Source organism: Balaenoptera acutorostrata, chromosome 7 (assembly GCF_949987535.1).
Source record: "Balaenoptera acutorostrata chromosome 7, mBalAcu1.1, whole genome shotgun sequence".
In the NCBI taxonomy this organism is placed as follows: Eukaryota; Metazoa; Chordata; class Mammalia; order Artiodactyla; family Balaenopteridae; genus Balaenoptera; species Balaenoptera acutorostrata.
Window position 1 is genome coordinate 42,216,956 of NC_080070.1, and position 25,448 is coordinate 42,242,403.

A 25,448-nucleotide genomic window follows, 5' to 3' on the forward strand; every position below is an offset into this window, starting at 1 on the left:
CTCCTGGACATGATTTTCCACTGACTTAACTCCAGAGGGAATAAAAGACCTTAGGTAGCGAGTAGCAAAGCCCCAGAGCATCAGATGTCTAAGAAAGTGTTGTGGTGTGTGACAAGAAGCCCCTGAGGGGGACACTGCCCCAGATCTGTGACTGCTTACTCCACCATCTCCTGGCACCTCTCTCCCTCACAGACAGTTTGGACAGGTGGCAGCTTCTGGGGTGTTAGCCTGAGAGGCCACCGCTCCCAGCTCCTCAGTCTGCCTGCTCGAAGTGCTAGAGAGCTGACCTCCACCAATGCCTCAATGACAGCCGGCCAGGGATGTCAATAAAACTCATTATAAGTGATAGCAGCCTTTAACGCAGGCATGCGGATCAGAGAAGTAATTCCTCCAACCCCTCCCAGGCAGCTTTGGTGAAATTAAAGTGAGGAATGATATTCTCACGAATTTCCTATTTCCTCCCTGTGTTTATCAGAAATCTAGGTCATGACAGCTCCGCTCATTCACGTCTTCACTGGTAAATGCGTTAGAAGGGCAAAACCCAAAGTTTGCAGGCCCCCTCCTTTTTCTTCCTGCTCCCTGCCCTGCAGAAGAGAAAGTGCCACAAAGGACAACCAGGCTGACACTCTGGTCTCAAGTGACTTCAGCATCTAGTCAAGAGGCCACGTCTGGGCTCTGGTGATGCTCACACCTGCTGTCGTAAGCAAGGGCATGGATTAGCCACGTGCCTGCCCTAAGCAAAGTGGCAGGCATGGTCCAACGTCAGCCGGCAATCCATTGTCAGTTCCACCTTTTCCTATTGACCTCCGAAGGTCACGTGGTGATGCTGTAATGTACTGACTGGGTGTCCAGAAGCAAAGCCTGTCCTCTCCTTTCTCTCCAGTCTCTCAAGTATGAGTCAAAGATTTTTCCTAATGAATGACACTAAGATTAGTAAAGAAGTCATCATTTATATCAGTGTTTCTCATCTAAGAACAATCTTTATGAATTTATGAGATTAGAGCTTAACATTTTGTTGAAAAAATGTTTTCAGTTTTTTAAAAGAAAATAATCACCTGTGATCCTAGCACCTTAACATAATTATTTTCATTTCACAATTTGCTTCCAGTTTCCAACCACAGGAAGACATTGTTCATAATTGTGATTTGTATGTATACAGTGTCCATTTCTCTTGCTTTTTTTCACTTAAGATCAGATTTTCATAATTATACTGAATGCCTGGCTGCATGTATTTCTCTGGGTTGCTAATTTGTGATTTTTTTGATGGTTTACCCAAAGAAGGGAGGACATTTATTTAGTTTCTCATATTATGTTCTTACAGATAACGATATATACAGCTTTTGCTTCCTTTTGAATTTTCTTTAGGAATAACCCCAGGAGTGGGACCCCTGGTTCTTGATATGGATTGCCTTACTGACTTTTTTAAAAGGATGACACCAATTATGGTACCACTACTAGGGCCCATGACCATTTTCATTACAAACTAAAAGACCCAAAAGAGATGCCAAACTTATGGGGAAATTGTTTTTGCTTGTTTGTTTTGGCGAATTCTTTTTAATATTATTGATCTTAACTGGGAAGGCTTGAATGGAATCCTAAGGAAGAAAAAAATGAAAAATGCAGGGACTTCCCTGGTGGTGCAGGGGTTAAGAATCCACCTGCCAATGCAGGGGACACGGGTTCGATCCCTGGTCTGGGAAGATCCCACATGCCGCGGAGCAACTAAGCCCGTGCGCCACACTCCTGAGGCTATGCTCTAGAGCCCACAAGCCACAACTACTGAGCCTGTGTGCCACAACTAATGAAGCCCGTGTGCCTAGAGCCTGTGCTCCACAACAAGAGAAGCCACTGCAATGAGAAGCCACGCACTGCAACGAAGAGTAGCCCAGGCTCGCCGCAACTAGAGAAAGCCCACGCGCAGCAACGAAGACCCAACACAACCAAAAATAAATTTTTAAAAAAATGAAAAATGTAGAGGGGGGTAGTTTTGCAGAACAGATCCCATTCTATGACTCAGCATTCTTTCCTTCACTTGTTTCTATTTCTGGTAGGGCGAGGATGCCCTAAGAGTATGAGATACTGGTAGGTCTGGGCTCAGAACAAGAGCTGCTTTCCCTTAATGATGGGACAGCTAGAGGTGAGCCAGACACAAATAGAATCCATGAGAGCCGCAAATAGCCTGATGGTTGGCTGTGTCAGGAGAGGCACCCAGCTAATGCTGGGCCTTTGGAGTTCACTTGGAAGAATTCTTTCTCATCTGAAATTCTGAAATCTGAAGGCATTGACTTCATCTTTCTGCCTGCTGTCCTTCTTTCTGGGGGCATTCTTGCTGTGACTTACTGGCCAAAGGCAAATCCTCTGACAGATGTTGAGGTAGAGAATGATGTGGAGAGATCTACCTCCCTAAGAAAGGACGCCTGTGGGTAGTTACGGAGAGTGCAGCTCCCAGATCATAGCACAAGAGAAAGGGGCAGTCATCAGTGGTGCCTAATAGACACAGAGAAGGAAGGCTAGCACGTGTGTTACGGTGATGCAGGGCACCGATGTGGACTCACTTGGCTCTTCCCTCCAAATTAGGAGTTGTTAGGGTGTTGAGATGTGCAATGACTCTCGTCTTCCATAGGTTGTACCCTGCTGTCAGTCCAATAGAATAATCATAGTATCCAATATTGCGCAGTACATACAATTTGAGAAGCATATATTAACATACACATTAGGCATGACACTGAGTGTCTCGGCCAAGGTCATTCAGCTACAATGAAATGACAGTGTCACTTAGTCCTTGGTCCTGGGGGTCTGTCTCATAGTCTGTATTATGAATGAACCCAGACATTCGAATGAACACTCACCAATGAATGAACCCAGCTATTCTGCCACTTGGGCCCATGCTCTCCTTTATACCCTGCAGCCACTATAGGATAAAACTAGGTTTTGTGTAGCCTTTGCTCTACAGTAGTTCAGAGGTCAAAGGGCAGATGTGTTACCTACAGATAATGGGTTCATCCAGAAGCCTCATTACCTCCTACGTAGCTTCCATGTTTTAGCAAGTTTATACCCCTACGGACACCTGTCTGTTTGGAAATGATAGAAGATAGAGCAGCCCATAATGCTGATGATTGGGAAAGAGTTTACTGTTTTTCATGGTCTCCCTGGGAGGGAGATGCTGAAGATAGGAGAGTAGCACAGCTTTGAGGATATGTGGCCTTGGACAACTCACTTAACCTCTCTGAGCTCCTTCGCATAAAAGGGGAATGACAACACTTGCTCCATGCGCTGTCTTGAGAATTAAATGAGATGGTTCATGCGGACCCCCCCTGAACAGAGAGAAGGAAATGTTCTGTGAACCTTGAAAAACATGCTTCTTCCTCCCGTCAGCCTCACTGCTGCGCCTCTTGCCTGGACACACTGTAGGCACTATCCCATGTTCAATCTGCAGCCATTTGTGACTACAAAACAAATGTGTCAACTTTCCTCAATGTGGTGTTTTCTCTAATCTCTCTTAGGAGGTGCTTGAACTTGCTTTCTCGATCTTGTATGACTCAAACTGCCAGCTGAACTTCATAGCTCCTGACAAGCATGAGGTAAGGGTCTCAGTGGGGTTAATTTATGAGAGAATGTCATATTTTCTCAAGAAAAACAAGCAGGTAAAAAATATTGGAAAGGAAGAAATTTCATTTTTTAAAAAAGTCTACCTGAGAAAAATCACGAGCAAAGGTACATCTTGTTGACTTGGAATAGAATGGAAACCTCTCAAAAAACTGCAAGTTGTAACAGATTCAACTTCTTCTTAGCTTGATCAAGAGTTTATGGTAAGGACTTCCCTGGCAGTCCAGTGGTTAAGACTCTGCGCTTCCAATGCAGTGGGTGTGGGTTCGATCCCTGGTTGAGGAACTAAGATCCCACATGCCACACGGCGTGGCCAAAAAATAAATAAATAAACAAAAACTTAAAAAATAAAAATAAAGAGTTTATGATAAAGAAGAAGAATGTACAAATGCTTCATACTCAGTAAGGGCATAATTGTTAACCCAGAGGAAGTATCAGCCCTGGCTTATAGCTTTGGTTTTCCTTGAATATTTAGCTTTGGGTCAGAATTTTCCGATGATAAACTTATTTCTATTCTTTAAAACATTTGATGAAGTAGGTTTTTTTTACCATGTTTCTTTAAGTTATTTTAAGAGGTTTAGGGCTGTCTCTGCTGTTGGAATTTTATTTTTGAGATGCTTTTATTCCTTTTGACATCTTGTTATATGTATAATTTGTTTCTCTTCTTGAAACATGCTGTCAGCTATATTTAAAATATTTAGCATAAATCCAGGAAAATGCATTTGTAAGATGAAGTAGCAGCTCTGGTTGATTTAACTTTTTCTCTTGTAAACTAGAACCCAACATCATGCTTGAAACTCTTATTTTTAGATGATACCATTCAAATTTTTGTTGTGCATGTGGTTACATAAAAAGCTTTTAGAAAGGAAGGAACATTTTAATAGAATTTGAATTTTGTTCCCCATTTCCCCTGGGAGACTTAGCTCATTTAGAAGTTATTCTGTATTTGGTTTTCACTGGTTTGAAGCTTTTGAATAAAATTGTACATCCCAAAGAGAGAAGAAAGATTATATGCAAATCCTGCATTTAGAGTGGTGCTTAAATATAATTCTGTGTTACTTGACATTTCGTTCACAGAAGGGGATGACTTTGTCTTCATCTTCCTGAAAATAGACATTGTGTCCTACCATTTCTCTTTTTAAATAAAATTGTGGTTGTACACAGGCCACCGTATTCAAGATATATACGGATGTATAGGAAACTACTTAAAATGGTAGAACTGTGGATGCTATTTAAATCTATACAACGCTGTTTTTCCCAGTGTACATTAATTCCAGATAAGGATAAATGTTCTGGGACTGCCAAATTTTTATTCATATCTGCCGTTTTTTACTGATGTAGTGAGGAGAAAAATGCCATACACTTGTGAATACTTTTAATTTCTTCAGACCACTTCCGTATCTGTTACCTCATTTTATTTGCATAATCGCTCCATAAAATGGAAAGTTCTATCACAGATATTCTTGTTTATCAAAGGAGGAGAGGGAGGCCCACCAAAATTGAATAACTCGACAATAGTAGTGATAATAGTAATTATAACCGGAATACTCTGTACCAGGGACCATTCAATGCTTTATGTGCTTCACTTCTCTTAATCCTCATTCTGTAATTCTTAAGGAACAAACTAATGTTATTCCCATTTTATAAAAAAAGGAAGTGAGGCACAGAGAGGTTAAGAAACTTGTCCAAGACGAAACAAGCAGTAAGTGATAGAGCTTGGATTTAAACCATGGGGGTCTTGTTCCAGAAACACTTTCTCTTTGGCCCCTGCACTGTGTAGCTTGGAAGGAGGAAAGCAGGACCTGGACTCATGACTTCCTGCCAGTGCCCATCCCCCAGCTTCAGCAATTATCAGCTTGTGACCAATTAGGTTTCACCTATACCCTCACTCACACCCAGCTGCCACAACACCCCAGATTATTTTCGAAGCTCATCCAGATATCATATCATTTTATTTGTAAATATTCCCATGTGCATCTCTAAATAATAAAGAGTCCATTTGGAAACATAACTATCATACCATGATCACACCCAATTTTATAACGTTTTAATACCACGATTTGCAGTCAGTTTTCAGATTTCTCCAACTGTCTCATTTCTGGTTTTCTTTTTTTCTTTTATACTTTGTTCAGATCAGAATCCAGATAAGATCCATACATAACAATTGGTTCACGTGTTTCTTCAGTTTCCTTGAATCTATAGGTTCCTCTCTCCTTCTCTCATGAACATGTGCATGTGTTTTTTCTCCTTGTAATTTATTCATTGAAAAAACCAGCAAATCTGTTTGGTAGCATAGCCAATAGTCTAGATTTTGCTGATTTTAATTCTGCGTATTAGTTTCCTTGGTTGCTGTAACAAATTACCACAAATTTAGTGGCTTAAAGCAACATAAATGTATTACCTTACAATTCTGGAGATCAGAAGTCGGATTCAGGTCTTTCTGGGCTAAACTCAAGGTATCAACAGAGCTGAACTCCTTTCTGGACTAGGGGATAATCCATTTCCTCACCCCTTCCACTTCTAGAGTCACCTGCAGTCCTTGGCTCATTCCTCACCTCCATCCGTCTCAGTAACGGCGGGTTGAGCCCTCACACCGCATCATTCTGACCGCCTCTTCCATACTCAAATCTCCCTCTCTCTCACTCCTGTTCTGTTTCCCTCTTCCACTTTTAAGGACCTTTGTGATTACATTGGGCCCACCTAGATAATCCCAGATAAAAATCCCTGTTTTAAGATCAGATGGTTAGCAGTCTTAATTCCCTTCACCATGTAACCTAACATACTCACGGGTTCCAGGGATTAGGACATGGTCTTATTTAAAAGGAGGGTACTATTCTGCCTACCATAACCTGCTCTATCATTTCACGTGTTTATCTGCATCCAGTATTTCCTATTAAGTGATAGTTAGATGATTCATCAAATTCAGGCTCTACTTTAAGCAGCAGTTGTGTTGTATTCTTCCATGATGTCTGGTTGTCTCTCTTTTGGAAATGTTTGCAGCCATTGATGATTATCGCCTAGATTCTTGGATCTATTAGACTTTGGAAAAGGTTGATATTCCAATTCTATTATAGTTACATAAAGAGAAACTGGCCTCATCAACTCTTTGGTTACCCTGAGGTTAAACAGTGTACATATGATAAGCAGGATAATGCTTGATTCTCTTTACCAGTTTTCAAAATCATGAGCCTCTTCAAAGGAGGCCAGTGAGGGATTTTTGGTGTTTGGGTATCATTATGAAGTTATGGGTTTAACGTATTTGCATATCAATAGGTTGCAGTTGTTGTCATTATCAGTGTCCAAATTATCTTATCTAGAGAAAGAAGGAACACCTTCTGGTTAGCTTCTGAGTTCTATTGACAGATGTCTTTGGCAGCTTTCAGGCATTCTGGCATGACAAGATATTCCAGGTTCATCTTGTACATTTCCTACCTTTTCTCTGTGGAGCTTTGGCTCCTTTTGCTATTTAGCAAACAGAATCTGGACATTAGGTGTGCCTGTCACTGCTGGGTTGGTCATTATTTTCAGGTTTTTTGTAGACAGAGCTTGGAGTTATGTTTTTTTCAAGATAAAATACACTGTAAGTTCATATTGATACTTCCAACTCAGATTCAGTACTACAGAGTTTTTATTTATTGGTTGATGTATTTTTTAATAAAATTTTCTGTACTTGCTGCCTCTTGAAAGAAAAACACCACAGAAGTGTTCCTGTGGGTTAAATTAATCTGTACTAGGAAGCTAGCCAGGACTGGGAAAGCTGTGTACAAAGAGCAGTAATCCCCAGCACGTAGGGATTTACAATGAAACAGTGCCAGAGCTGAAAGGGGCCTTAAAGAACATGGGGTTCAGTGGTGCCCATATCTGGAGGTACATCAGAATTAGCTAGAAGCTTTTCCAAATAAAATTTCCTGACCCAAGATCTATAAGATCAGGATCTGCAGGGTAGGACCTGGGTATCTATTTTTATTAAAGTTATTTATGAGGAAACGAATGTTTCGATGTGTTCGGAATCTATCTAAGGTATTCATGAGGACACTAATACTTCCAGAAATCCTTTAGCACTCAACTGATGTTTAGATAGGTTAAATGCTTTGGCTGAGATCACATAGCCATGGCAGAACCAAAGCTGTACGGTTCAGGGCTGCACTACTCAGACATGGGCCTCGTAATACACCCATGGTACACCTGCTTGGCTTAAAAAGTGGCGCCACCAATGTGCATCATGGTCTATTTCTATCACCTCACTATGATTTAAGATTTGTGTAGTGCTTGCCATCTTGTAGTCCTTTTATGTTGAGATCTGCTATCATATTCTGGAACATAGCCCAGGTAACCACAGTGCAAAGGACAAGCTAAGTAGGGTCTGGAATTGCAGCTTGACCCAGTGAGGGCAAGAGAGGGGGGAATCTAGAGCATGTTCTAGAAGGAAGACCAGTCCCACACGAAAAGCAGAGAAATTGCTATCAAAGAAGTCCTGTATAGGACTAGGACATCCTAAAAGGTGAGCAAGCAGAGCATCCAGAATGCACGCAGTTTTCTGAGATGCTGGCAGCAGAGGCTAGTTCTTCCACCAGGTATCATGGCTCTAATACCAGGTCAGGGCAGGGTTTCAGCCTCTGGAGGGAAACTGACAAGAGCAAGGCAGGTCCTCAGATAAACGAAGCACAGTTCATAGTCTACTGGAGAGGCAAAGGACACGATTAATTTTAATGACAGGGGAAGAACCACATTCTTGGTTGGGTATTATGGAGTGCTTTCCAAAACAGGTGATGTCCCCAGACACCAGGCTCCAGAGAGCTTCCTAGAGGAGAAAAACCTTGGAACCTGGAGACCCAGGCAGAAGGGGTCCCTAGACCGGCAGCCAAGCCACCTTCTGTTAAGATCACCCAATAATTTTAGCCACTTTGCCCACCAGACATTGAGCAGCACTCAGATATTTCCTAGACATTTTGCTAAGAAATGCAAAGGTGGGTCTACCATTGGGCTGTCATTGTGAGTGCTGGGAATCAGACAGGATAGGCAGAGGTTAGCTACTAGACTGGGAACCATGGAGTGAGGAAAGAAGCAAGCCTGACCTGATATTGAGTCCAGGATTGTTGGGATATATTCTACCAACACCTTAAACTCATTGACTCACTGGTGGGATGTTAGAGATACTATGTTGCACAGGCACGAAAACCCAAACCGTCCTGCTGCGCCACAGGGAGGCATCATGGGCACAGAGGTGTGCAGGCGCTGGAAGCAGATTGCGTAAGTTCAAATCCCACCCACTCCACGTACTACCAAGTGACTTAATTTCTCACCACCTCAGTTCCCTCATCTGTAAAACAGAGATGCTACCAGAAGTGTCAACTTTATAGAGATGCTGTGCATATTAAATGGTGATGCAGGCAAAGCACTTAGCACAGAGCCTAGCCCATGCTGAGTGATCAGTAAGTGTTAGCTATTGTTACTCCTCTTGTTATCGTCATCAGTAGTTTTCATTGTCACCTCCCTTCCCACCAGTACTGTATCTGGACAGATGGGCTGAATGCGCTGCTGGGGAAAGACATGATGAGTGACCTGACGAGGAATGACTTGGACACGCTGCTCAGCATGGAAATCAAGCTCCGCCTCCTGGACCTGGAAAATATTCAGATCCCCGACGCACCTCCACCCATCCCCAAGGAGCCCAGCAACTATGACTTTGTCTATGACTGTAACTGAAGCGCCCGGGGCCCAGAAGCCCCCCCTCCAAAACTGGAAGAGCTAGCTAACAGGAGAGAAGAATGAAAATGCTCCCATGCCTTGGAATCCGCCGTGGTAGAGGAAAGCTGTGGTCCACATTTCCTTTGGCCCCAGCGCCTCTAGCCCCGGCGTCTTCCTGCCCCTCCCTGGCGTCCTGCTCACTGCCCTGATTCCGTTTCTAGACTCCGTTGCTTTAGGTCACCTCCCGTTGCTGCAGCCTAAGGTGGGAGAAAAGCAAAACCCACCGCCAGTAAGAGAGCCAAAGGGCCCTTCCATCTTCATCCCAGCAGGCAAGCCCTCCCCTCCTGGAGGCTGAAAGCCAGCAGCACCAGACCACCCCCAAACCTACAGCCAGACCCAGGGGTGTGCCCGAGGCCTGTGTCTGGAAGAAACAGTCTAGCTGCTTGAGGAGACCAAACACCTCCTCATTCCCCTGCTGTCTAGAGTCTGCTCACATCACCATGTGAATTGACATCTACTTCCAAACCCCCTCCCTCCCGCATCCCGGCCTTTGCCTGCCCTGTTCCTCTCTGGTCCCAAGAGCAGCAGAGGCAGCTTCTTCCTAGTTCTCGCCAGCGCTGGGTCTCCAGACACAGTCCGTGGGTCCCATGTCCACTTCACGTCCACCCTGTGACTGTGACCACCCTTCCTGCCTCCCAGCTAGTCTTGGCTTTCCTCTCCCTGCCCCAGCCCAGACCTGCCGTCTTCATTGCCACACACCCTTCCAGCCCCTTAGCTGAAAGCACAAATGGTGAAATCAGTCACCTTGCTCCATCTCTAATGTACTAAATCTAAAAGCCTCGATGACAGGCAGTTGCTATCTAAGGGTTTGGTGGTCCTTCTCCTGGTGGTTCTGCTGAACACAGGTTTCCACAGGATGGTCAAATATCCAAGTTTACATCGTTGTAATTATTACAGGTATTGACAGTTTGCAAGGGTTCAGGGTTGTTGGTTTGGGGGGGGGTTATGGTTTTTTTTGGTTCTTTTTTTCTTTGCTTTGTTTTTGTACAAAAGAGTCTAACATTTTTTTGCCAAACAGATATATATTTAATGAAAAGAAAAGATACATAAAGGTGTGTACTTTCCAGGGTTTTTTTTTTTTTTTTAATTATTTGAATCCTAAACCTCTTCCTGAGAATAACATTCCCCTAAACATGCTGTGGAATAAAATTAATCGTGATGAGTTGTGGGGCTGGTGTTTTGATTTGGTAATTTAGGTTCTTGCTGCTCAGGCATCAGCATCACCTGTGAGCTTGTTGGAAATGCAGAATCTTAAACCTCACCCCAGCCCTGCAGAATCAGGTGATGCACGTGCATATTAAAGTTTGAAAAGCACTGGCCTAAGGGACTCTTGACCATTGCTGGGTCACCATAGGCTCTGCACATCAGTAAAGAATGATACTTCTAAGAAGACCATCTCAAGTCATCTAAAAAAATCAGACCCACTATGTAATAATATGATCTATTCATTTTACACTCTTGCCTCCTGACAGTGACTTTCTCTTTTATTTTTTCTTCCTTACCATTATATAATTTATGGAACTGACCAAATGAAACACATCACACTTTGAAGGAGTAAAGTTAGCAAAGGAAAAGAATGCAGACCCATAGACCAGAAATCAGTCAAGCCAGAACTAAATGAATCTAACTATGAATTAATGAAATATGGGTAAGAGCCCAGCAAAGGATTTTTCTGAGGTTAGTTCCATTGGAGGCATATCTGGATCATAAACTCCAAGAGCTGAAAGGGATATCGGAAAGGTCCCAGTGATGCAGAATTTACAGCACAAGCCACTCTCGACTCTCAATAGAAGTGTTAGATGCCTTCAGGTCACTGCTGTTTATTGTTACCCAGATGTGCAATTACAAATTGACCCGGGTTGAGATGACATTACAGGAAAAAAAAAAAAAAAGACCTCCTTTATAATCCATAGTAATTCCCAAGCGATTATGCTTTACATCAGCGCACTCACACCTGAGTGTCAAGTTGATACTTCCTTTACATTAAGCTTTGATGATATTAACCTGTATGTCCTTCATGTCAGGAGCACTTACTGATCTACCCATCATCCTGATAAAATGATAAATGTTAGGTAAAAGCAGAGTTATACCGTTTTTTACTTAGGAATTACCTGACTCCATCCATGAACAGGGGAATTCTTTGGACCAAGATATCTGAGGTCCTGGGACACTGAGTTTAAGAGATTGATCGTCCTATGACCCTTGCTAGGAAGAACAAGCCCTTCTCTCTTCTGTTGCTCCTGCTTTGGTGTATTAAATAGAAACTAACCCTTTCAGGGCTATTAAAGAAAGCATTCTGCTTCATCCCTGTAGACCCTCCTCTCGAGGACTGGTGAGCTCCTGAGAGTGTGACATCATTCCTTCATTTTGTGGCAATATGGTGCAGGGTTGTCCACATTTGGCCACCTCATCTTCTCAGCCTAGGCTGCCGAAGGCAACTTTCCCAGCCAGTGGGCTTCCCACAGCCAGCTCAGCTCCCGTCACCACGGGTGTCTAAGCTTGGACAAATCAGCCAAAGCCAAGCGAGCACTGAAGGAGGACCCCAGTTTTGTCGTTAAGCCTAAGCTGCATTCTCCAATTCAGCTTTACCTGAAATAAAACTGATCATTGAATTTTAATCTACTGATATTTTAATTCCTCTCTTATTCTTATTCAGAACCTATAGGAGAAAGGGTAATTAATTGGCACTCTCAAACACAAAAGTGACCAAGGGCAGGAAAATCTGATGATTATTGCAGAAGAAAAAGTGCAAGGCTGAATGTTTCTTGAGTCTATTTGCAAATCCATTCTAAACCACCTTCCAACTAGCAACTAAAGCATTTCCTACCTACCTGCTGTTACAATGAACTGAGCAGTTGTACCATTGACATACATGCCTTTTATCGATTTTGTCTTAGTTACGAAATCTTTAACTTAAACCTTTAACTTACTATAAACCTTTAGCTTAAAGGAAATAAAATATTCCTATGATAATCAAAAACATGCTTAGAGCTAGACACTAGGAATGCAACAAGAATAAAATTTGTAAAATCGGGAAGGTTATAATCAAGTAATTTAGTCGAATATAAAACCAAATAATTGCAGCACAGTGTGGAAATGATACTATATAACTGTGTACAACATAGAGTAGTAGAAAGGAGGTTGTGCTCAACATGCTTGAAAGTGGGGTAAGGGAAACCAAGAGAGGAGTAGAAACTTGAATTAGGTCTTGAAAGAGAGAAGCTGTTTGCCATGCAAGAGATAAACATTCCAAGTAGAGCAAAACATACAAACAGAGCTTGGAGGCAGGAAAACTGGTGACTATTCCAGAATCTGTAAAACATTATGGCCAGTATGTAGGATGGATATGAGAGGGCAAGGGAGAGAAGACTGCAGAGGATGTAAGAGGCACAAATCATGAAAATCCTGAGATGGTTGGCCAGGGATTTTACTTGAGGGCAAGAGAGTGTAGTCAGAGGAGTGATGTTGTCAGATTTGCCATTCAGAAATATCACAAAGACAAAATACCCATGTGGGGGAAAGATCAGTGTGGGAGAAATGGAAAGTAGAGATATTAGTAGCTGCCTTTTAAGTGAAGGAGAGAGAAGAATGCCAATGACTCCTGAGTTTCTGGAATGTGTGAGTAAGCAGATAACAAGGCTGTTACCTAAAATCAGGAAGAGAGGAGAAACAGGAGATTTTAGGAAATAAAAGTGAGGGGAGATCATGAGACAGTTTGTTGGACTTCTCCAATCAAAGAAATGGAAGCCAAACCTCATTCTAAAATGGAAATCTCATGACTTGAGAAACCTGTGAATGAGGGGCCTGGAAATTGTCATCGCTCAGTAAGTAAATCCCCTCCCATCCCTTTGGTCCCCCATCCATGCCCTCTCCTTCCCTCACATCCTCTCCTTTCCTTTATGATAACACAGTGGTTGAATGATCTTTAGTATAGTTCAACTATACGGGCATGTGTCAACCAATTTAACCTGTTTTATGAAAAAGGAAAATAATAAGCAAAGGAAAGGAAGAAAGGAGAAAAATTTAAATTTGAACATACTCTTGAAATAAATATTTGAGGTAACTTGCAATAAAACCACAATTTAAAATAAAGTTGGGGGTGGGTGGGTGGGTGGGTGGAGGATATGTGGTATAATTCTATGTGAAAATATAGTTATACCCTATATTTTTCTTTTAATGGAATTACATATTTTTCTGACAGTAAAATGTAAAATGAATGTTAAATGTTTTTCATCAGAACACACCCAAATGAAGGAAGGAAATAATTCTACCAGAAACATGATGTGTAGTTGATATACTTGAACATTAAATCTAAATCTGGGCTTCCTGGAAGCCAATGTAAATAAGGAAGCAAACTGGGATATGTAGCTCTCATTTTTTTAATTAAATTTCTATCACCTCATAAGCAAATATCCTTTCCCAGACACCAAATCTCGGAGAGGACATGCTATTAAAAGCACATAACACCTTCAATAAACACTTCTTAGTAGGTGCTATTTGTCTGCCACTCTGTTTTGCTAATGAAAAGGGTTACCACCCGAAGCCCCTTGAGGGATGGAAGCAAACAGGTACCAGAGAAGGGGCCTTCTGAACGCTAGAGTCAGTTTAGGGACAAAGTATAGAAGAATCAGAAGAGTCTGGAAGTCAAGCAACCAAGGAAAGCTTGGCCCGAGAAAGAGGTTCAGGAATGCACGGGGCGGGTCCAGGGCTAGGAGAGGTGCTGGGCACAGACGAGCAGGATCCAGAAACTGAATCCCTTTGCACTTTCATCAGGCACCCACTATGCACCATGCACAGGGCACAGGGATACAAAAGTAAACAAGTGACTCGGCCTTCTAGAGTCTCATAGCCTAGGACAGGAAAGACAGACAAATAAACGCAATTCAGAGCTAAAAGGATCTTAATGTAGAGAACACTGAGCTAGCACACAGAGCAGGAAGTGACTTCTTCTGCCTGGAGGGAGGCCTGAGAGAGGGTTGGAGGGATGAGCAGGAAGCCCCCAGGTGACGAGGGAAAGAAGGCCAGGCTCACTCCCTACTCATCCTTCGGGTCCCAGTATGATCATTGTCTTCCCTGGACATCAAAGTCAAGGTTGGGGGCTCCGGCTCTGTGTTCCCAGAGCCACTTTTACTTATGGTCATTGAGCTTTCACTGTCTTCCTCGCTTGCCGGGAACCCTATGAAAGAGGGCACCTGGCCAGCTGTTCTCACCACCTTCATGCCCTACCCTAGTGCCAGGCACCTAACTGCACTCCATCAGCTCTTTCTAAGAGAATTGATCAAGGGCTTTTCTGGAAGGGGTAACAGCATGAGGCAATAGAAAGAGGAAATGGGTTATGGCTGGAACAGACATGAGTGTGGGAGAGAGAAAAGGAGGAGATAATCTTGGAAAAGAGAGTGAGGACCTTGAATGGCAGACCAAGAAGTTGGAACTATATTTTTTATGCGGCCGGGGCCACTGACATAGATACTTAGGTGAATGGAGTAACCTGATTTGCATTTTAAGTTCACCACTTTCATACTGACAGCAGCACAAAAGGCAAGTTGAGAAAGAGTGGGTCTAGAGGCAGGGAGACCAGGCTAAACATATTTCCAAGGTGCCTCACTCTTTTTTATTTTTTAATTTCTTTTCTTCTATTTATGTAAGTACAATATCACTATCACATTCTGCAAATGCAGCAGTTAACACCTTACTAGAAGAAGTGACTTGGCCAAAACATAAGTGGTAAAACTAGGATTTGAATCCAGGTTCTCTGGTTCCAGCTTCTCCTTCTTAATTCCTTTTGCAAGCCATTTTATTTATTTGTTTATTTGCTTATTTGTTTATTATTGAATTGCAATTGGCATACAATATCATATTAGTTTTAGGTGTACAATATAGTGATTTGATATTTTTTCTACATTAAGAAATGATCACCACAATAAGTCTAGTTGCCATCTGTCACATACAGAGTTATTACAATATTATTGACTCTGTTCCCTATGCTGTATATTACATCCCGTGACTTATTTATTTTATAGCTGCAGGTAAAGGTGCCTCACTTTTAAGAAGGCTGAGCTTATCAATCAATCAATCAATCAAATTACTAGGATCATATTGAGTTCAGAAAAGAATATATGTGTGTGCTGTAAAAGAGGTGAAACGATCATCATTGCAAAGACAGAAAAATTAAAGGCAAAAGGATGTATAATTGAAGCTTAATGTATAAATACAAAAATAGAAACAAGACCAGATCTTTCCCAGATTGCCTGAAAAAACAAAATCTGGACAAATGCTGGTTACAAGATATCTGCCTAAAATAAAATGACACAGAATAATTGAAAATACAGAGGTGAGCATGATATACCAGCAAATACAAAGTCACAGTTTCACATGAGGAGAAGAGATGGCAGGAAGGGAGAAAATAAATATCAGGCAAGTAAAATGAAGATAAAAATCTATGGAAAAAGAAAGCGACTTTGTAATACTCTTTAACATTGATATAATTTACCATGTTGATACGACTGATGAGAATATCTAATGTCACTGCAAACCGGTAAAGGGCTTTCACCGGAACCTGACCTAGCTGACACACCCTGATCCTGGACTTCCAGGCTCTAGAACTATGAGAAATTTCTGTTCTTATAAGCCACCCAGTCAGTGGTATTTTGTTATAGAAGCCTGAACAGACTAAGACACGTGGTTTGTAGCTCACCTTCAATAAATAAACTCTGGTTTGATGGTGTTCCACTTAAAATGTCACTTGAAACCGATCACAGTTTTATAAAACGGTGACAGTCCAGCAAACAAGACCTTACTGAATTTGCAGAGAATTTTTGCATAATTAAAACTTAAGAACACAATCGATTTTATTTTATTTTCCTTTTACTTCATTTCATTTCACTTCATTTCATTTTTGGAACCAGGTAGTACTATCGACCAAAAATTCTAAGAGATTTAGCAAGGTCTGATGCTACTAAATATAATTTTTAAAAACAAAAGCACAAAATATGATAGCAAAAAAACATATGAGAGAGGGAGAGAGAGAAAATGAGAATGTACATGTATGTTGAGGAAAAGCCTAACTTTGGAGCAGTATCATGGTTGCACAGTTGTTAAGAAAATATAAGCTGTGAAGTCCTGTGCCAAATTCCAGTTCCGGTGCTTGCTAGCTGTGTGACCTAGCTATTTCCTTGTTTGTAAAATTGTGTCTATACAATTCTTTTAAAACAACTATTAAAAGATTATATTAAATCATGTTTATATGTTTCATGGGACAGTGTCTTGAGTATAGTAAATACTCAAAAAATAGTAAATAGTAAATACTCACAGCTAGACTTTTCTGATGCCAAAAAATCAAACACGTCCACTTGAATCCCTTTGAGTCTGAGAATTTGGCCACGTTCCACCCCTCTTCCCAGGCTAGTTGCTGACCATGTGGATCTTGTTGTACCCGTCACACTTTGCCCTCATGACTTGCTACTGTCTTATTCCCACCATTCAGATCTTACCCCCACTCTCCTGTATGGTAGTAGCGGATGTTGAACAAGTGGGCCAGACCCTGGATGTTACCTACACAACCAGGATCAGTGGCCCAACCTGCAGGAATAGAGCTAAAGTGGAAACTAAGTCAACATGAAGGAGTCAGGCAGAACCAGCAAGAGCAAGGTCGGAAGCCAAGGGTATACCATGTGACACCAGGAATAATGGGGAACTCTCTGTATCTACCTTTATTGGACATGAGAAGTGTGGTGCCTGTGTGCTTCTGTCTGCCATGTACTGACCACCTAGTTAGCAGGCATTAGGCGACACGTTTTCCTTGCAGTATGTCATTTTCCTCTCCAGGGGGCTGGTAGTGTTACCTATTTCACAGATGAGAAATCCAAAGCTCAGAGAGTTTAGACCACTACCCAATGTCACATAGTAAGGAAAGAGTTGAATCTGGGGCTTTCTCTGACACAATGCCCTCTACTGACTCAAAAGGACAATGTGTGGTGGACCCCTTCACCCTCTGATGCTTATGCTATACAGTTTTTGGACCCTAAATTTGGGACTTCACGTTTCTCTCCTGGATGAGGAGAAGCAGGTCATTGCATTTTGCTGGTGGAATCCCTTACCTCTGAAACATGAAGCTTCTCTAGAAGCTTCTCTTATGAGCTGCGCGCCATACAGCAGCCTGCTTAAGGTCCTGCCGTTGCTGTCGTGGCCCCTCAGCCCGTGCATCACCTGCTCAGCCTCACACCTGAGCAGGTTCTCTCCAGCTGCATCAGTTCTCCTCGACTTTTCACCAGGGATCTGTAATGCCTTATTCTGGTCATAAGTTGTAAGAGAACTTTCACACTGTTGTTAAAATTCCCTACACGCCTTGATTGATTTATCTTGGATTCTCCAACTCTTCTCTTCCTGGCCCATCTCTCTCTCTTATAGTTGCTCTTAGTTAAGTTTTTTTTATTAGCTACCTCTCCATTTTCTTTGGGATCATTGTGGTCCTTGAAAGCTGCCAGGGTAGCTCTTTAAGGTTAGATTCCGAAGTACATGCCCAGCATTTATGAGGAATCCCTCCAAATACAAAAGAGAGCTGCCCGTTTGCTTTTTCAGTGAGTGCCATTGGATCCCTCCCTATGACAAGGAGCATCTGTGGGTTTTCCTATAAAATGGCTTTCCAGCACTTTCCCCATTACAGACCAGTGGCCCTTTGAGAAGTGAGACCATTCCTTCTCAAGACTGGATTTTGCATTTTCCTGTTTACATTTGGAAAAGAGCGATCTGCTATCACTGCAGAGTGCAAAGCAGAAGAGGGAGTAAGAGCCATTTTGGGAGTGGATCTTCGTACCCCAGCAGAGCCTGCTGTGTGGCAGTATTGCTGCACTGGCGCATTTGACAGCTCTGTGCAGCTCTCCAAAGAGCAAGCACCCAAGGCTGGTGCTGCCTCTGAACAGGAAGGTCAGGTCACGCCATCCCTCTGTCCTGTAGTGGGCTATCTATTTCCCGCACCCACTGTGAGAGGGGTGAGGAGAAATGAACAGGCATACATGCAATTTCGTTTGGCCAAAGTCATTTCAACATCTGTAAAGCAACTAAGAATTCATCCATCACCAGATAAAGTCATTATTGAAGCAGCTGTTACCCAGACATGACTCTCAGCTGGGGCGGTGGGAGAACAATTTATCTCTTAGCAGCAGCTTGCCAACATCTAACTTGTGATTTATAGAGGAGGAGAAATCCTCAGAATATAAGGTTCAGGCAGATGTGTTGAAAATGGCTCTTCAAATTCTTTTGAAATTTTGTCTACTGTTATTCCATTTATAAAATACTCATAGAAAATTTGGAATATTCAGAAGCAAGTATACAGGGAAAAAAATGACTTCTAATCAAGATAACCAGCATCAATATTTTAAAACATGCCCCTTCCAGGCATTTCTCCATCTGTTAGATAGATGATAGATGATAGATGATAGATAGATAGATAGATAGATAGATAGATACTGTGTAATTAAGAATATATCACATATTTATATGCATTTGTATCATCAACTGAATGGAATCAACCAGGGAAAATGAGTCTATCCATACAACTCTGCCCTCATTGTAGCCAGGATTCCTCGGGGGTCTCATCCAGTGATCCTCCTTAGCTTTTTCTAATGTTTGGCATCTTATTTCACATGGCCACTTCCAGCACTTCTGGAAATGTCCCATGGTCAGTCTGGGCACCCTCAACTTCATATACCAGGATATCTCTCTAAGTTTCCTGTATACATGCTTCTGTGTTTCTCAGTATCCAGTATGAACAGATGAGAAGGATAACAAACTTAAGTAAATCCCATATATAAAATGGGGAAAAGTTGAAGGAAATACTTCAAGTCAAAAGGAAATGAGATAATGCAGGATGTTAGAGAAATACAGAGCCCAACTTGAAGACCAAAGAGGAAAGAAATGCAGGCCACGTCAGGCTGAATAGAACTCTCCCCCCTACACTCAGTAATAAGAGCAATCCCATTTGGGTATTTTTCCCAACTCTCTTTCAAACCTTCTTTATGAGAAAGGAAGATATATCAGGCACATTCCTTACCTTCAAGGAACTCATGAATAAGAATATATACCATCCTCTAGGGCCAGGTTTCTCAACCATGGCATTACTGACATTTAGGGCCAGTTAATCCTTTGTTATGCGGGGCTGTCCTGGGCTTTGTAGGATATTTAGCAGCACCCCTGGATTCCACCCACTAGATTCTAGTAGTACCTCTCTCCACGCCCAGCAAGTTGTGACAACCCAAAATGTCTCCAGATATTGCCACATATCCCTTGGGGGGCAAAATTGAGATTCTCCCCAACTTAGAATCACTGAACTAGATATGGGGGTTGGGGACAGGGGGATAGTCTTCTGCTTGCTGACATCAAGCAAAATAATCCTATTTGCAAATCATTGGAAAAAAATTCCAGCAGCAATGACCTTAGGGACATCAGGGTAGAGAGCACCCAGAGCCATGTGGGTTTGGGAAAGAGAAAGGAAATAAAAATGGATTCACATACCTCATTTATTTTAAACCTCTCGACAGTCTTTCAAGGTAAGCTTTATTCGCTCACTTTACAGGTGAGAAAACCAAGACTCAGAGAGGATAAGTCACTGGCCCAGGACCACAGAGCACGTAAGCAGAGTACTCCCCACTCCACAGTGCTGTATGCAGCCAAAAAATAAGAGTTCCTAGAGTTTGGAGAAAGGAAATCTTACCAATTCTAGATTTATACATTTAAAATCAGAAAACCTGGAGAATGAGGAGATGGGTCTGAAGGGAGGAAGGCTTGAGTGACTTCAAAACCTGAGTGACTCCAAAGAGAAGATTTTACCCACTTTGAAATGGTTTGTTTAGAATTACTTTGTCGGCAAAATTGTCGTTGCAATATTTTGTCTACTGATTGGGCCCTACAATTAAGCCTCCCTTGATGAAGGCATGTTAAGGCTAATTTTAAATCTGATTACCGTCAGCACGACATCCAATTGGAGCTGCTTTTCAAACAAGCAGCAGTGTTTTCCGGGGGATGTCAGTGTCGGAATCTGTGGCCAGAAGTCTCTGCAGCCACACGTTCCTCTCCCACCCCTGTAACCCCCTCCAGACTCCGTCAGTTCACAGCGTCTTAAACTCAAAGTGCCTTGATGCGAAGTAAGCTGCAGCGCTTCTCTCAGGAGCCCAGAAATGCCGTGGTGTCTAAGCATTGGCCTGAATCAGAGAACAGAGGAAGATTGAGTATCTAATCAGATTAGTATGAGAAAAGGCTCTGGGTCATGTCCTGCCGTCCCTTGACTTGAAGCTTCTGTATTAATAGTAGTAATATGTGATTTGTGCCACCTCTGCTCCATTGTGGAAGGATAAAGGCGAGGGGGATTGACACGGATTATTAAAAAGCCTCTTGGCCCCAAGCCTTCCATTGTCTCTGGTCCTTCTGGTCCTTCTTTGAATAAAACATATGTTAAGCAAGACAGGAACTCTGAAGGCTGTCTCTTCAGACCCTCTTCAATCAGTGGAGAAGCTGACCGTCCACCTCTGCTGCTTAAGATGACACCACACTCAGAAAAGTGTGCCAAAGGGGGCGGCACCGGGCAGAGCCAGTGCTGTGGAATCAATTCTGGCATCTGCACATCTGCCTGGGTCCAGTGCTAACCAATCTTTTTTCTGACTCTCAGTTTTCCCCGCTCCTCTTTATCCTCCCCTTTGAGATGGTACACATCTCTGCAAACTACTGTTTTCATTAATTCCCAGCACCCAAACAAGGAACATAAAATCCTTGCTTATCTCTTCAGACCCATCTCACTTACAGTGAGGGCTTGAAAAGTGCGGGGTTGATGAAGATAGAAGAGGGATTTGGGAGGTAGAAGAGGCAGCACCTGGTGGCCAACTGAGTGTGGGAGTGAACACGAGGGAGCAGTCCAGAGTGACTGTGAGGTGACTTGCTTCATTGATTAGGGCAATGGTTGCACATTAAACAGCAGAATGAACTCGGGGTGAGAGGAACACATCTGGGGGGAAGATGGGTGACTCAGTTTAGGTCATGGAGGTTTGAGTACCCAGGGCCACCCCAGGACCTGTGCCGGGAGAGAAGACCAGCTCTCTCTGCCACAACCCCAATTGCTCCAACAAGCTGGATCCCTGCTCCATTGTCTACACAGATTAGGGAAGGTAACCTAAAAGGAAATGGCAAGCCAGGGTCTTAAAGTAAGATTTTTGTCAGTGGGGGAAATAGGAGAAGAAGGAGGCTACTGGTTTCTTCCTTGCATTTGCAGACCCACCAAAAATTAACATTGACGAAAGGGACTCAGCCTTCACATTCTGGAACAGCGTCTGGGCTGCAGCTCTGATCTCCAAGCTCAGTGGTGAAGACCTCAGTCTCACCGCTAAAAGACACGTGCCTGGGGCCAGGAAGAGTCCACAGCCTGCCCCAGCAGCAATGTACTTGTTTGCTTATGCTTTTCATTGTTGATATTATTATTGCTATTTTTAATATCTCAACTTTAAAATGGCTTTTTGTCATGTCTTTTAGGTGTGGTTTTCCTCCTTTTGAAGTGTCTAGTCTTATCTAGCTGCTTTCCCGTTCGATATTTAACCTTCTGAGCTCGGAGCCAGAGTTTCCCTTTTTATTATTTTTCCTTGTTTTTATTTTTAACATTCTACCTTACATTACATTACATAAATTTAGATTCATTTTGATTTTCATTTTAGCTTTTGAGCTGAAGGTGTTTAAATTTTTATCTCTAAAAATCCTTCCCTTTGCATCTGTTTGAATTTTTACTTTAATCCTTTTATTGATTCATTTCTAAAATATTTTTTTCTTTTATTCATTTTCAAAATTTCTACCCTTAAATTTTTAACCCATCTCTCACAATCATTTTCTTACTAGGTTTTCTCTTTTTAATTTCTTTTTTTATTTATTCTTAACATTAAGTCTGTCATTGCTCCCGCTGTTTATTGTTGTTGCATTAAGGTTCTGGAAATAATTCCCCTATTTCCCATGCAAAACAGAGATTAGACGTCTTTTCCCTTCTAACTGTATACCTCCTTCCTTTCTGCCTGGCCCTGATAAATTTTTCCATATAGGTTTTTAGAAGTGAATTCTAAAACAATTCTAAAATAAATTAGACATGCAAACACACACACACACACACACACACACACACACGCACACACCTCTTACCTTATAAAATGAAATCCCTTCCCAGTCGAGAAAGCTGCCTCTGTAGATGTACATCTGAAGATTTGGAATGATGTATCACTGCACCACATTATAAGAAGCCACGGGATTTATAATCTTTGACTCCAAAGAATTCAAAGAACAATAGAAGAGAGGGATTTCAATGGTCTGCTCTGCAGACCACTTGCATCAAAATTTTCCAGGTTGTTTGTAAAACAACCTGGGTCCCATTTCCATTTTTAACAAGCTTCCCAGATATTCACTTACATTAAAGTTTGAGAACAATTGCTTTATTGTACTAAAATCTATCTATATCTACATATAGGTATATACAAAACCATTGAAGCTATTATGAATAATTGTTACTTCTGAGGAGTGAGACAGAATGGTGGGGCAAATATTACTTTTTAAACAATAAACATTTGCTACATTTATAGCAATAGTTTTAATTAAATAATTTTTAAAGTTATTACACACTCCTTTGGATATTTTCTTATGCTGTCAGAATCTCTTTTGACTTTAAAATAGAAAGTAGAACAAGTTACAAGTACATAGCCTCTAAAATACTGACACTGCCTCTCACTACATTAAGACAGGAGTTGGAATTCCATGGAGTACCACCATAGGAAATTCACCTGCTCTGGCCCTGCCATGTTCCTCTTCAAAGAACTGGAAACTAAACAAGGAGGGATGAGGTCGCCCAGTTTCTCTTCCTTCCACTCCTCTCACTTAGCTTCCACGTGTCTACAGGATGGAGAGGAAACATTTGGCAGAGAATTCACTGGTGCGAATGAGTGAGGCTGTCCTTGTTTTAACACTCCAACTACTTTCATTGTCCTATTTCCAAACATTTATTTACACAGTCCCATGCCACTTCTAGAGAGATTTCCAGATCAAGGCTCCTCAGCTGACTTTAATTGGTCAAGGCCAAGAGCTTGTCAGTGTAGTCTTTAGGGATTTTAGCCAGGGTCAGGCCCTGAGCAACTGGGATAAGGATGGCAAGAAGACTGGAGAGGACAGGAGAAGAGGGAGGAGACAGGAAATCTGCTATCACATACTTGGGGGACTACCTGGATTAGTGCCTGTGGCATGTCTGGCTCAATATTTATGAAATCCTGTTATCAGCATTTCTCTAAACTCCAGGGTATGTGTGTGGGGTTGGAGATGGGGTGAGCAGTTTGACTCTCTCAGACCCTGTGCCCAGAATCGTTCCTGTGTGTTGAAAGGCCCTGCCTCCACCCCTCTTATAGCTTGGGCATTTAATTTGAGCAAGCATCTCTAATTATCTCTTTAGGATAGATTCCTAGAAGTCAGATTACTAGGTCAAAGAGTAATCCTACTTTGAGAACCTTAATTTATGTCTATTCATTAGGCAAGTGTTAGGTTTTTCCCACTGGATGACCGATTATAGACAAACATTCTATAACAGATACGTGTTTGTGGGCATATGAACAACAAATTATTAGAAATAGCAGAGATTTAATGCTCTTCAATGTACATAACACTTGACTAGCCCCAATCTACTGATTGGTGGTCCACAAAGCCTTCAGTGATAATGCCATGCTCTATATAAAAGAAAAGTTTAAGATTTCTGACTCAGGATAGTCAAACTAATGTGGAATCTATAGTTTGAATGATCCAGACAGGCTGTGTCAGCTAATCAATAAACAAGGATCCATGTGTCTTGATGGCTGTGGAAATGCAGGCTCATGCATATCATATGCCAACACTCCAGAGGATCTATCAAAATTGAGAAATAATTCACACATGGTAAGAGTCTTTTCTTAGGTATACAATTCAGTGATATTTAGTATATTCACAAGGTTGTGCAATGCCACTATCTAAGCCCAGAATATTTTTAGCACTCCACGAAGAGACTCCATACCCATCAGCAGTCCCTCTACATTTGTCCTCCCTCCAGCCCATAGCAACCACTAATCTGCTTCCTGTCTGTATGGATTTGCCTATTCTGGGCATTTCATGTAAACGGAAGTATACAACATGTGGCCTCTTGTGACTGGCTTCTTTCCCTTAGCAGAACATTTTCAAGTTCATCCATGTTGTAGCATGTGTCAGTACTTCATTTCTTTTTATGGCTGAATAATGTTGCATCACATGGATATACCACATTTTGGTCATCCATTCATCTGCAGAGGGTTTTTAATGTTAGCTTTTAATTTATTATGGAATACACCCAGAAAAGATTATACTAATGATAATTATACACTTTGATGAATTCTTACCAAGTGAGTAACCAGCACTCAGATTGTGAAACAGAACATTACCAGAACACCAAAAGCCCCACTGGGCCCTTTTCCAGTCCCTAATTACCCTCCAAATATAACCATTATCTTAATTCCTAACTCTACAGATTAGTTTTGCCTGTTTTTGAAATTTATACAAGTGAAATCCTACACTCTATGCTGTCTCTTGTGTCTGTTTTCTTTCACTCAACTTTATATTTGTGAGATTCATCCATGTTGTGGCATATAGCTAAGTTGATTCTTTCTCAATGCTGTATGGTTTTCCATTGTGTAAATACTACTGTTGATGGATATTTGGGCTTCAATTTTTTGCTGTTGCTCACAGTGCTTTACTGTCTCTAGGTGAATATATGTGCACATTTTTGTTGGTTATACACCTAGGAGTGGAATTGCTGGCTCATAGGTGCATATATGTTCACTTTTAATACATACTATGGAATAGTTTTCCAAAACGATTATATCAAGTTACAATCTCACCCTCCGTGTATGAGTGTTACGGTGGCTTCACATCCTTGTCAACAGAGAGTATTATCTTTTTCATTTCAGCCATTCTGGTGGAGGTATACTGGTATCACATTGTATGTTTAAATTATTTCACTAATGAAGTTCAGCACATTTTCATGTAGTTATTGGTCATTTAAAGCCTTCTTTTCTGAAGTGACTGTTCAA

The 25,448-nt window shown here is 41.8% G+C and overlaps 1 protein-coding gene across 7 annotated transcripts in view; it reads left to right on the forward strand.

Moving 5' to 3' along the window:
* ELMO1 (engulfment and cell motility 1) overlaps positions 1 to 10,516 on the forward strand; it is a 556,794-nt gene extending 546,278 nt beyond the window's left edge. For all 7 annotated transcript variants that reach the window (XM_007195081.3, XM_007195082.3, XM_057549627.1 and 4 more), the window contains 2 exons: positions 3,504 to 3,581; positions 9,112 to 10,516. In XM_007195081.3, coding sequence (XP_007195143.1) covers positions 3,504 to 3,581; positions 9,112 to 9,312 — 279 coding nt within the window. In that variant the 3' untranslated portion in view covers positions 9,313 to 10,516. The remainder of the gene's footprint in view (positions 1 to 3,503; positions 3,582 to 9,111) is intronic.
* Positions 10,517 to 25,448: the final 14,932 nt, after the last annotated feature.